Here is a 14156-nt window from a genome sequence, read left to right as displayed (position 1 = left end):
TCTTCAAGGTGGTTCATTCATTTGCATAGATGCTGCCTGATCTGTTGAGTTCCTCTGACATTTTGTATGTGTTGTTCTGCATTACAGCATCTGCAGAATCTCTTGTGTTATAATTAAAGCCACGGACAGTGCAAATGTAAAACAGAAATGGTGTAAATACTCATCAGATGTAGAGTCTTTGACCTGAAACATAACTCTGCCCCGATCGTTCGAGCTGCCTCAGCCTCTCACTCACCAACAGATCAGCTCTGTAAAGCAAGTGGTCTGGAACCAGGATTACACCCATTCCCTGATCCCTGGGACACAAAACACTATCCCTTTCTTTCTTTTTCAATCTTTTTATTAATTTTTATTAAAAAACATAACATAATATTATATTAAATAGGTTATGAATACATTAGATTTAGAATTAAATTAGTAACAAGATAACAATATCTTATTAAGCTATCAGCAAAAAAATGATCGTGCAATAATCAATCCAATCTATATTGATTATACATGAAAAAGATTAAAAATAATCATCAAAAGAAAAAAAAGTATAAAATACAAGAAAAAATGTATATTTAAAGAAATAAAAAAATAAACCTAAACTAACATGGACAATAATAATAGTTTATATGTATATGATAGTGTCAAAAACTCCAGAACTCCATACTAGAACAAGAATAAAAAGAGTAAAGGTCTGGAAGAAGACAAATTAATTCATATGAAAGTGTCGAATGAACGGTCCCCAAGTTTCTTCAAATTTAATTGATGAATCAAAAATTGTACTTCTAATTTTCTAGTACTTCTAATCCCCTTCAATTAGACGAATGATTGCCTTTGTAACATTAATGGCCAGGAGATCTATATTACAAAATTGGAAAGAAGTAAATCCTCCTACCACATTTCAGTGGTTCTCTCAAACTATTTCTTGTTTAAGTTTAGAAAAAATTAGAAGTACTATTTTTGATTCATCGAAAAACATTATCCCAGTGGGGGTTCACTCTCACTGAGGGACACATTATCTCACCATCAGAGTGGTTTTACATCATCAAGATTACCTCCCATCACAAATGCTCCATCAAACTGCCACTAGCAGTGAATTCTCCCAACCGGCCTTCTCCCTCTTGCCCTGAATAAGCTTGTTAACCCTTCAGTGGTTCAACAAATCGCCAGAGGCTACACTCTCACACTCCAATCTCATGAGGCTTCACAGCAAGTGTCACAGATTCACTTCATCCTCTGCAGCTTCAGCACCTGACATTCACTGTAATTATCTCACATTGTGACCCAGCGCACAATGTTCTCAGTGTTCTACATTTCACTTTACAGAGGTCTATTATTTTCCCTCTTGCCCTGAATAAGCTTGTTAACCCTTCAGTGGTTCAACAAATCGCCAGAGGCTACACTCTCACACTCCAATCTCATGAGGCTTCACAGCAAGTGTCACAGATTCACTTCATCCTCTGCAGCTTCAGCACCTGACATTCACTGTAATTATCTCACATTGTGACCCAGCGCACAATGTTCTCAGTGTTCTACATTTCACTTTACAGAGGTCTATTATTTTCTCATCACATTGGTTTCCTGACAAACAGACATTCCACCAATCAATCCCTCATGGCTCCCTCCAACAGCACTTGCTACTTATCACCCCTGGTCTCAGCATGGTCCAAGTTTCTGTATGCATGGGCATAAATGTCTCATTGCCCGACAGAACTGACCTTATGACTGTGTGAAGGTCATTGACAGAGCAGCTAAAGATGGCCAGGTGTAGAACACTGCCCTGAGGGACTCCTGTTGCAACGTCCTGGGACTGGGATGATTAAACTCCAACAACCACACCCACCTTCCTTTATGTAAACAGTGGTTCCAGCCAGTGGGTTCAATTCACTTTGTCTCAACTGTAAATGAAAATCTTCCTCTGACCACACTGCAGCCTCTCAGACTCGATATTCAACATCAGACAGCCTGTTGTCTCTAATTCTCTCAGAACCATCAGTTCTGCTGCAGCTCATCCACTTGTAACATTGACTCAGTTCTTCTCTGTCCATTAACAGGCCTGCTGGGCATTTCCTACAGCTCTGCATTTCACAACTTTTACATCCCTTTGTGTGTGCTCCTCTCCCTCACTGTAGAGTTTTATGTTCCTTTGTTCATGTTCCACCTCCCTAATAACTTCATTCATTACACACCCGATGACCTCATCTACAACGTACCCCACGAGAACTCTGACCCTTTGTTTCACCGACCCCCTCCATCCTCCGTGTAATTTAAAACCAACCTGTTTTCAATCTTTCCCAGTTCTGACATCCTCAACCTGAAACATTAATTCTGTTTCTCTTTCCACAGATGCTGCCTAAACAGCTGAGTGTTTCCAGCATTTTCTGTAGTTATATCCCTCTGACTTACGTTTTGTATGGCTCTTCAATTCCACTCAGTGAAATGTTGCTTTGATAACAAGGGCCGTCACTCTCGTCTCCCGTCTCAAATTCAGCTCTTTGGACTGAATTTGGAGCAAGTCTGTGATGTGGTCTGGAGCTGATGAAGCCAGAGCAGCCTCTGTCAGGAGGTTACTGAGGTGTGAGGGGTGGCGTGGTGGTGTAGAGGTTAGCACAATGATTTGCAGTACCAGTGACCTAGGTTCAATTCCCACCACAGTGTGTACGGAGTTCATACCCACTCCCTGTGACTGCGGGTTTCCGTGGATGCTCCACTGTTCTCCCACAGTCTAGAGATGAGAGGTTAATTGAACATTGTAAATTATCCCATAGTTAGACTGATCCTATTAGAGAATTATCACCAACAGTGAAACAGAAGTGTTTTATTGGATCAGCAATGATCATAAAGAGGCATCAGGTAACCTGTCTAAAATGCCAATATACACATGTACATACAACATAGGATTAAAATTTCCCCAAATTACCCTCCAATACAAAAATTCAAACTCATAGAGTTTTATTTCAGTTTCACTGCTCACTGTACAGAAATGGGAGGGACTTTGTGAGGAAATGCTGTATCTGGTATTGGTACTGGGGAAAATCACAATCTTTACGGGATTTCTGATGACAGCATTAGTGTAACAGCCAGAGCAATTTTAATACTTGTACAAAATGGAAAGGATTTCTGGGCTTGGATTCACTGGTTTAGTCTGATACAACAACACAAAGGTGGGGTGGAGTCTACACACTGTCCTCAGTATGACTAACAGCAGACAATCTGGGCAGGAAAATGACAAATTTGATGCCGATCCCACAATGATTGCAAATGGGATCAGTGGAGAGTGGTAACAAGGTCAGCATGGACTTGGTGGGCCAAAGGGCCTGTTTCTGTGCTGTGTGACTCTGTGACCCTTCTCAGGATGGCCCAGGAGTAATAGTTGGATATTTGTAGATTGATGAAGAAAATGCTCATCACTGATGTCTCACTCCGAGTTGGATGATGCCGGCCTCATTATTATGCTCAGGGTTAACAATGCGTGAATGAATGGGGATTATTGTCCTGAAACTGTAGCCGGGTGATTTCATTGCACAGATTCCAGTAAACTGGTGAACAGGGGAACTCCAGTTCCAACTGACTCCTGCGAGGGTACAAAGGGTAACTCCTGTAACACCGACGTGATGGAAGAGCAATGCCATGGCCGAGAGTGAAAATGGTGACATCGGGATGTTCAGTTTGATCTCTCTCAGCTGCCAGCACTTCACCTCTCTGCTACGACAGGGGAAGTCAGCCTCGATGGCACAAACAAATACAAGCAATAGGAAGTGCTGCTGCTTCACAAACAGATTGGAAATGATGGGAAACGAGAGGAACTCAGAGAGACCTTGTCGTTCTGGTGGGGAACATTAACCACAAGAGGTGCTTGTTGTACAAGGGGCCTTGGTGACCCTCCAGGGCTCCAGCCAGGCAGCATCAAGGAGTAAAGTGTGAGATGTGGTAGAGATCAGCAATGAATGATCCCGAGGCGAGGAATCTGAAAGGCAGTGATCTTGTCACAAAACAACAAATTTCATCTCATAACACAGTGACAATAAACCTGATTGTGGTTGTCGTCATCAGGCAAAGCAGTTCAACTGTGTGTGGGAGCCTGATTTTGATGTCCCAGATTGCAGTCAGGACTGTCTTCTGAAGCACATATTATGTAGTTATTGCACCTTCCAGAGATCTAAATCAGTGACAAACCCATAAGGTCTTGTGGACTGAGCCCCTCTGGGCTCCTCTTTCATGGTTCCTTTAGATGATTCCGGTGCCAATGACAATTTTGCCAGATTATCAAGGATTGAATTTCTCACCGGAAGCTGAGAGCTGAAATGAATGCAGTGGTGTTCTCACTCAGGGTGAGACAAGTTACAGCTGCAGAGCACCATGTTCCCCAGTGTTGGAGGGAAGGATTTTCCAGGCTCCAGTCTACAGCAGGGACACAGAACCTGCCCTCACAGTAACCTCTGGAACTGAAGGCTGTCGTGCCTCTTCTAACTGACCGGATGATTTTCAGGTTCAGCTTCATGACCTGGGCTGAGAGTTTGTAATTCCTGAACTTCTCCACGATCCTAAAATGGACAGAATGTGTTACAAAGGCATCAGAAAGAGACAACCACTTTCTGCTGAACCAGACATAGACTGGGAGAAATGGTAAATATCCATAATAGTGTCCAAAGAAGAATGTAATGAAACAATAAGGGATACTGTAAATTAAATTAAATTTAACCAGGTATCATCGACAGTAACAGAGGTCATGATTCCCACTAACCCCGTGTCAATAATTGAGAGAGAGTGGTGTCATAAATACAGCAGGAAGATTCCAATGAGCTTATTCATGTGTGATTTGAGAGAGGGAGAAATAACAGTGAATTTACAAACTATTTAAATACAAGAAAACTGCAGGAATTTATATGAACAAAATACCTGTTCTACTTCAGCATGGCTGTTCTCATTAGTTCCTTTGTTTCTGCCTGTAATGAATGAAATAATCCCTTATAAATTCTACGCGAATGATATACATTGTTGAAGATTATTTGTTGCTATTTTAACGTACCATTTATTCACAGCTGAATCACAGTTTTGCACAGCACAGTGACAGGCCCTTTGGCCCATTTCATCATGCTGTGCATTTTCTCCATCGACACCAATCCCATTTGTCCACATGAGGTCCATACCCTTCTAAACCATGTCTGCTTAAGTGCCTTTCTAAATCCTTCTTGTAATATTAAACTTTACATGCCCTCCTCTGTCAGTGTGCTCCAGATGACAATCATCCTCTGTTTGAAAAAATAATCCCACACATCTCTTTCAAAATCTTTCCTCTCAGCTTAAACCCAAAAGTAGTTATTGATACCCCTACCTTACCATGGGAAATGATTTTCACTCTCTACCCCATCTATGCCTTTCACAACCTTGTATACTTATAAAGGTCACTCCTCAGCTGCCTTCACTCCAGGGAAATCAAGCCCAGCTGATGCAATCTCTCCCCAGAACCAAACTCCTCCAATCCAGCAACATCCTGGCAAATCTCCTCTGCACTCTCTCCAGTACAACCACATGCTTCCTATAGTGTTGTGACCAGAACTACACACAGTACTCCCAGTGTGGCCTATCCAGTGTTTTGTTAAGTTGCAATGTAGAATCATAGAGAATACAGCATGGGTACAGGCCCTTCAGCCCAACCAGTCCATGCTGACCACATTGTTCTCCCAGCTCGTAACAATTTACTGTATTTGTCCCATATCCCTCCAAGCACTGCTCCTGAATGTACCAATCCAAGTATTTCCCACATGAAAAGATTGTACTTCCCACAACCACTTCCTCTGGCAGTTCATTCCATCTACTCAGCAACCTCTGTGTGAAAAAGTTGTTCCTCAGATCCCTGGTATATCTTTCCCCTCTCACCTGAAATCTCCGTCTCCTAGTTTTGGGCTCCCTTCCCTGGGGAAGGCTGATTCCATCCACCTTATCCATGTTTCTCATTATTTTAAACATTTCTACAAGGCCTCACTCCCCCATGTTCCAATCCATAAAGAATTAGCCTGGCCAACCTCTCCCTATAACTCTAGTCTTGGCAATATCCTCGTAAATCTTTCCTACACTTGTTTAATCACATCTTTCCTATAACAGGCTGAACAAAACTGTACACAGTACTCCAAGTGTAGCCTTACCAATGACTTATACAACTGCAGCATAATGTCCCAACTCCTCTACCCAATGTCCTGACTGAAGATGGTCAGCATGCTAAATGCCCCTTTCACCACCCTGTCTACCTGTGACACCACTTTCAGTGAACGATGTACTTGTACTCCGAGGTCTCTCTGTTCCATTACACTCCCTGGTGCACGACCATTCAGAGTACCAATACCACACTGTTTTGACTTTCCAAAATGCATCCAATGCCTTGTAATTATCAGTATTGAGATCTATTTGCCACTTCTTGGCCCTCTTCCATAAATGATCAGGGTCACTGTGTAATTGATGATAATCTTCTTCACTATCATCAACATCTCCTCAATTTATGTCATCTGCATATTTGCTGACCAGCCTTGTGTATTCACATCCAAATCATTCTATAAATAACAAATAACAAGAGTCCCAACACTGAACCATAGAGCACACCACTAATCCCTGGTCTCCATCTGAAAAAAAACTACTTCTTAATGCCCTCTGATTCCTACCTCTGAACTAATTTTGAATTCACCCAGATAGCTCTCTTTGTATTCCATGGGACCTAAACTTTCAGATGTCTCTTTGATGTGGAACTTTGGAGGCTTTGGAAAGGTCAAAGCAAACAGTATCCATTGTTGTACTCTCATCTACACTTTCAGTTTCTTCTTCAGGGAATACTAAAAAATTTGTCCAATATGACTTCCCAAAACACAAAGCCATGTAGACCATTTAATTGCCCAATTGGACCCTATCCACCGAAATTACTTTCCATGGTAGGGTAGTCTTGGACAAGAGGGCAAGACTTCAGGATTGAAGGATGTTCATTTAGAACAGAGATACAGAGAAATTACTTTAGTAAGAATGTGGTGGTAAACCTGTGGAATTTGTTGCCACGAGAGGCTGGGGAGGCCAAGTCATTGGGTGTATTTAAGACAGATATAGATAGGTTCTTAATTAGCCAGGGCATTAAAGGATATGGGGAGAAAGCACGGGAGTGGGGATGATGGAAGAACTGGATCAGCCCATGATTGAATGGCAGAGCAGACTTCATAGGCCAAATTACATACTTCTGCTACTATATATTTTATGGTCTTATTGTCTAAATCCTGGGAGACCCTGTCCCTCAGAATCCACTCCACCATTGATGTCAAGTTGACCAGCCTGTAATTCCGCAGCTTCTCGTGGTTACTCTTCTTAAACAACAGAATTGTATTAGCCAACTCCTAGTCCTTTTGGAATTTCACTGGTGGATAATAATCAAGCTAACATCTCTGTAAGGGCCTCCAAAATTTCTTCTCTCACCTCCCATAAAGTCTGAGGATATACTCAGGGAGACTCTGGGAATTGTTATAATTGTTACTCTTGTTCCAATGCAGCACAAAAAAGTACAAAATATGAACACATTATTAATAATAAAAATAATTACATAAATATAAATACATAAGACAGCTTGTATGCATAGCTTGATTGCATGTCCATAAAGGGACACTAGGCGAAATAGCCTCCTCCCTGATTGGAGTAGGACAAACAGTCCACGAGCAGGGTGTGTGGGATCCTTCATAATGTTACTGGCATTTTGCCGACATCTTACTCTATGTCCTTGAAAGCAGGTAGTCTGGTGCCACTGATGCATTGGACAGTTTTAAGTACTGATCATAGAGCATTCCTGTTTGCCGCAGTGCAATTTCCGTACCAAGCAGTGATACAGTTTGTTAGGATGCCCTCTACTGTGCATCTGTGGAATGACATGAATATGGATATGAAAAGTCCAGCTCACTTCAGCCTCCTTGGAGAGGGGAGATGTTGATGGAGCTTTCTTGACTGTGTAGGATGTGTTCTGGGACCAGGAGAGGTTGTGTGTGATGTGCAGTCCCAGGAGTTTGAAAGTGTTTGCAGTTTCCACTGCTGTGCTGTTGGTGTAAATGAGTGAGTGAGAGGTGCGAGTTCTTTTGAAGTTAAAAACCATCTCCTTTCCTGGACATATTTCACAAATTCCACCGTGTTCATATTCTTAATGCTCTTGATGACACCATCAAAGATGTGAAAATTAAGATCTCCTACCAATACAACCCTGTCATTCATACAACTGTATGAAACCTACTCCTTGAGTCTTCACTGAATATCAAAGGGTCCCTAATCCAACCCCATTAAAATGACAATCCCCCCTTTTCCACAAGTTCTACCCATATGGCCTCACTGGATGATCCTCCAAGGATGCCATCTCTAATCACTGATTTTATGCCCTCCTTATCAAAAGGCAGCATCCCCTCATCATTTAACTGTATCTCTCTCATGGCTGTAGCATCTGTATTCTGGAGCATTGAGCTGCCAGTCCTGCCCTTCTCTCAGACAAGTTTCTGTCATGGCTGTAACATCCCAGTCCACAGAGCTAATCTACTCGCTTTACCTTCACATACTTTACCTGTTAATCCTCATGCTTTGAATTAAATGTAGTTTGACTGAGCATTATTTTCCTTCCTTTATTCTGATACCCTGGCTATCCTGATTACTAAACTTGCTCTTGCAATCTATTGCTTTATCCCCATATCTTGTTCCTGCTCAGCATCCCATCCCACTCCTAAACATTTTTGGAAGGGTATTGGCCTCTCTCTGGTTCAAACTGTCCCTCTAATAAACTGTCCCTCTTCTAGAGGTTTCTTCCATCCCCCAAAGAGATCCCAATGACCCAAGAACTTGAACCTCTGCTCCCTGCTCCAGCTCCTTACCCATGAATTCATCCACCCTTTTCATATTCTATGGCCCAAATTATGAATACAAGCATGCCATGTACGGTCTTCTCCACACTATTACCCAATGTTCCCTCTTGAAGAGAAATATGAAGTTGGTTCCAATTTCCACCCTGTCCTTAAATTCACTTGGTCCATTTCTGACACTTTTCTCTATCTCCATCTCCAAGATAATCTGTTTCCTGATGTTCTTTATAAACCTACCGACTCCCACAGCTATATTGACTACTCCATCTCCTGTAAAACTGCCATTCCCGTTTCTCGGTTCCTTTGTCTCCAGGACGAGGCTTTCCTTTCTAGGACATCAGAGATGTTTGACTTCTTCAAGGGACAGGGCACAATTGATGCTGCCTTCACCCACATTACCTTCATTTCCTGAACATCCACTTTCACCCTATCATCCCGATGCCCTAACAGGGAAATATTTCTCCTTGTCCTCAATTGCCACACATGAGCCATTGAATTCAGCATATCATTCTCTGCAACTCGATTCTTGAGCTCGAGAATCTCCGAATAAGCAGCATCATGTAACATTGTAACATTGTAACAGCGACTTTTCATCTCCCCTTTCGGGGTGTGGGGATAGAGAAAGGGGAGGGGGGTTGGGGTATGGGGGAGGGGTGTTGGGCCATGGCAGGGGATTTGGGGTGTTGGGTTGGGGGCAGGGGGCTAGGGCTGGGGAGAGGGGAAGGGACATCTTGAACAGTTGGGCAAACAACAGATTCTGTTGACTGCAGATTATGGTCTCTCTGGGTGCTTTGCTGTCGCTTGGGAGGTGGAGAGTGCTGACACTTCTTGCTGAAATGGGTGGGGGAGAGGGGGCGGTTGATGCATTGATGCTGCTTAAATGGGGGAGGGGACAGGGGGTTTTGGGGTTTTAACATTTTTCTGTTGTTCATTCTTTCAGGATTTTGTTTTTTTTATGTCAGTGAAGACAAGTATTTCAGGTTGTATACTGTATACATTCCCTGATAATATATGGAACCATATGAACTTCCACCAACTTCAGTGGGACCCTACCACCAACCAATATCTTAACCTCCACCCCCACCCCAACTCTCCACATTCCACAGGGCTCACTTCCTCTGTGACTCTCTTGTCCACTCATCCCTCCCCACCAGTCTCCTTCCTGGCACATTCCTGCAAGCAGAAATGATACTACATCTGCCCATTCACCTCCTCCCTCACCTCCACCCAAGGCACTAAGGTGTTGCCAGGTGAAGCAACAGTGGCCCTGCAAATCTATTGGGCTTGTCTACTGTAACTTGTGCTCCTAATGCAGCCTCCTCTACATTGCTGAGTCGCGTTATAGATTGAGGGACCACTTTGCTGAGTACCTTCCCTTCATCTGCAAAAAAGCAGGATTTCCCTGTGGCCAACCATTTAAGTTTCAATCCATTTTCTAACATGTTGGCCCAGGGCCTCCTCTATTGCAAGATGAGGCCACTCTCAGGCTGAAGAAGTATCACCTCATATTCTGCCTGAGTACCCTCCAACCTGAAGGCATGAATATTAATTTCTACAACTTCTGATAATTTTACTTCTCCCCCTTCCCTCTTCTACTATTCCTCACTCTGATGCTCTTACCTCCTCACATCTGCCTATCACCTCCCCCGGTGCCCCTCCTCCCTCTCTTTCTCCCACAGTCCACTCTCTTATCCTGTCAGATTTCCCTTTGCCTTTTCCACCTATTAACTCCCAGCTTCTTACTTCATCCCACTCCACACCCACCTGGCTTCACATATCACACTGCAGCTTGTACTCCTTCCTCTCCTCCAACACCTTATTCTGACTTCCTCCCCCTTCCTTTCCAGTCCTGATGAAGGGTCTAGGTCTGAAATGTCAACTATTTATTCAGTTCTATAGTTGTTCCTGAACTGCTGTGTTTCTCCATTATTTCAAAGTGGAATCCTCAGTCACTCTGTTCAACATTTCTAATATGTACTGCAGATGTCCAAGCCCTGTTTCAACTCATAAAATATGCTTGACCTTCTATTCGTCAGGTTTAAGTTCCATTTGTTAATGCTGTACCCAAATTTCCATCTGGTCCATATCCTACTGCAGACTTGGAGAGCTTTCCTCACCATGCACACCACCACCAATTCCTCCCACACTCAGAACTAAGTCATTGATATATATCATAAAGTGCAGAAGTCCTAAGAAGCAATCACTACTGTACGCAATTAGGTGAAGACTTCAGATCAGAGAAAACATTCTCCCAACACTACCTCTGCCTTTGGTCACCTTGGATCCCAGGTGTGTTTGCCTTCTGGATCAGACTCTCATGTGGGTCCATGTCAAATGAATTACTAAAGTCCACATAGGGAACATCTTTCACATTGCCTTCATCAATCTTCTTTGCTATCTCCTCAGCTTAGAGAGAGAGAGAGTTTCCCTGTCTCTGGGCCTTACTGACAATCCACAATCAGATTTCCACATTTCCAATTATACACAACTCCAATGACTTAGAATTCCCTCCAATAATTTCCCAGCAGGTACAGAAGGAAATCTCCTGAACTCAACCCAAAAGTTCCAGACTTCCACACTCCAGCTGGAGTTCCAAATTGCATCAGCTACCTACTTTTTAACCTCTCACTGCGATGGACAAAAGCTCCCACTTGCTTCAAAAAGGAAATTATACCAGTGCCTAAGCAGAATAACGTGAGCTGCCTTAATGATTGTCACCTGGTAGCACTCACATCGACAATGATGAAATGCTGTGAGAGATTGTACATGAGTGAACTCCTGCCTCAGAAAGGACCTGGAAACATTGCAATTTGCCTTTCGCCACAATAGATCAATGGCAATGGCCCTTCACACTGCCTTAGACTACCTGGACAAATCAAACACTTATGTAAGGATACTGTTCATTGACTATAGCTCAGCATTTAATACCATCATTCCTACAATCCTGGGCCTCTGCAATTGAAACCTTGATTTCCTAACTGGAAGACCACAATCTGTGCGGATTGGTGATAATATCTCCTCCTCGCTGATGATCAACAATGGTGCACCTCAGGGGTGTGTGCTTAGCACAACTGCTCTACTCTCTCTATTTCCATGATGGAGTGGTTAGGCATACCTCAAATGCCATCTGTAAATTTGCTTCTGATCCAACCATTGTTGGTAGAATCTCAGATGGAGATGAAAGGGTGTACAGGAGTGAGATTTGCCAACTAGTGGATTGATGTTGCAGCAACAACCTGGCACTCAACGTCAGAAAGATGAAAGAGCTGATTGTGGACTTCAGGAAGGGTAAGGTGAAGGAACACATACCAATTCTCATAGAGGGATCAGAAGTGGAGAGAGTGAGCAGCTTCAAGGTCCTGGTTGTCAAGATCTCTGAGGACCTAACCTGGTCCCAACATATTGATGCAAATGTAAAGAAGGCAAGACAGCGACTATACTTCAATAGGAGTTTAAAGAGTATTGGTATGTCAACAGATACACTCAAAGACCTCTTCTGATGTACAGTGGAGAGCATTCTGACAGGCTGCAGCACTGTCAGGTAAGGGTGGGGGGGGGGGGTGGTCTACTGCAGAGGACTGAAAGAAGCTGCAGAGGGTTGTAAGTTTAGTTGGCTCCATCTTGGGTACTAGACTACAGTATTCCCAGGACATTTTCAAGGAGCACTGTCTCAGAAAGGCAGTCTCCATTATTAAGGACCTCCATTACCCTTTCCTCACTGACATGATCAGTGTTACCATCACTGTTACAGAAGCCTGAAGGCATGCACTCAGTGATTCAGAAACAGCTTCTTCCCCTCTGCCATCTCATTCCTAAATGAAATCGAAGCAAGAGGCGGAGAGGGAAGAAGTAAAGGCATCTTTTAGAGAAGCCGTTCTTTTAACTGATTGGGGAAAAGAGGCTAGACTGCGCAGGCGCGTGACATAGCACACCAAAAGTTTAAGAAAAAGACCAACATAAACAGCAGCCATCATCATAGAGGCCATCGTTGGAGTGGACTGAGGCAGAGTGGGACAGCTTTGGCTCAACAGGCTTTAGCGAGAAGAGGCAGAGGCGAGGTTGAACAGGGAACGACTGCACAAGCGTGTGAAAGTTGGCCTCTGAGATCAGCGAGAGAATTTTAACAGGGAGCAGAGGCTGAGGAAGAGCTTCACTCCAAGTGAGGTAAGGTGGGGTAAGCTCCTTTAATTAATCTAATTAGATTAGGAGTAGGTAATGGAGGCAGCAATTAGGGCAGTTGAGTGCTCTGTTTGCAGTATGTGGGAAGTCAGGGTGAGCACAGCTGTCCCTGATGACTACACCTGTAAACGGTGCCTCCGGCTGCAGCTCCTGACAAACCGTGTTTAGGGAACTGAAGCTGGAGCTGGATGAACTTCGGATCATTCGGGAGGCAGAGCCAGAAATAACAGGAGTTACAGGGAGATTGTCACCCCTAAGAGTCAGGAGACAGGTAGCTGGATGACTGTCAGGAGAGGGAAGGGGATTAGACAGAATGAACAGAGCACCCCTGGGGCCATTCCCATCAACAATAAGAATACCGTTTTGGATACTGTTGGTGGGGTCGACCTACCAGGGACAAGTTGCAGTGGTTGTGTCTCTGGCACCGAGACTGAACCCTCAGCTCAGAAGGGAAGGAGGGAAAAGAGGAGAGCAGTAGTGATAGGGGATTCGATAGTTAGGGGGGGCAGAAGGAGGTTCTGTGGAAGAGATCGAGAATCCCGGATGGTCTGTTGCCTCCCTGGTACCAGGGTCCGCAATATTTCTGATCGAGTTCTCAGTATTCTCAAGAGGGAGGATGAGCAGCTGAATGTTGTGGTCCATGTAGGGACCAATGACGTGGATAGGAAGAGTGAGGAGGTCCTGAAATGTGAGTTAAGGGAGCTAGGTGCCAAGTTAAAGGACAGGATCTCCAGGATAGCAATCTCAGGATTGCTACCAATGCCACGTGCAGGTGAGTTTAGAAATAGTAAGATAGTGCAGATCAACACATGGCTGAAGCCATGGTGCAAGAGGGAGGACTTCAGATTTATAGATAATTGGGCAGTTTTCCAGGGAAGGTGGGAACTGTTCCAGTGGGATGGTTTACATATGAACTGGAGGAGGACAAATATTGTTGCAGTTAGGTCTGCTAGAGAGGGTCCAACAGATTTAAACTAGGTACAAGGGGGGAGGGGCACCAGAGGGTAGGAACAGATGTATGGGAGAAGGAAGAAAAAGAAGATAGTAAAGTTGTTTTCACCATGAGAGATAAACAGAGTGGAAGCGATGGAGAATTTCTTAAATGCATTTATTTTAATTAATTTATTT

General features: G+C 43.6%; 1 protein-coding gene across 1 annotated transcript in view; it reads right to left on the bottom strand.

Annotated features, from left to right (window-relative positions):
* Nucleotides 1-477: 477 nt before the first annotated feature.
* Nucleotides 478-14156, bottom strand: part of LOC132394515 (uncharacterized) — a 122602-nt gene continuing 108923 nt past the window's right edge. Inside the window, exons 17-18 of the mRNA XM_059970783.1 lie at nucleotides 4888-4934; nucleotides 478-4532 (exon numbers count right to left, since the gene is read on the bottom strand). Of these exons, the coding sequence (XP_059826766.1) occupies nucleotides 4455-4532; nucleotides 4888-4934 (125 nt within the window). The 3' untranslated portion in view covers nucleotides 478-4454. The remainder of the gene's footprint in view (nucleotides 4533-4887; nucleotides 4935-14156) is intronic.

This window comes from Hypanus sabinus, chromosome 5 (assembly GCF_030144855.1).
Source record: "Hypanus sabinus isolate sHypSab1 chromosome 5, sHypSab1.hap1, whole genome shotgun sequence".
Classification (NCBI taxonomy): Eukaryota; Metazoa; Chordata; class Chondrichthyes; order Myliobatiformes; family Dasyatidae; genus Hypanus; species Hypanus sabinus.
This window is presented reverse-complemented; position numbering and strand designations above follow the sequence as displayed.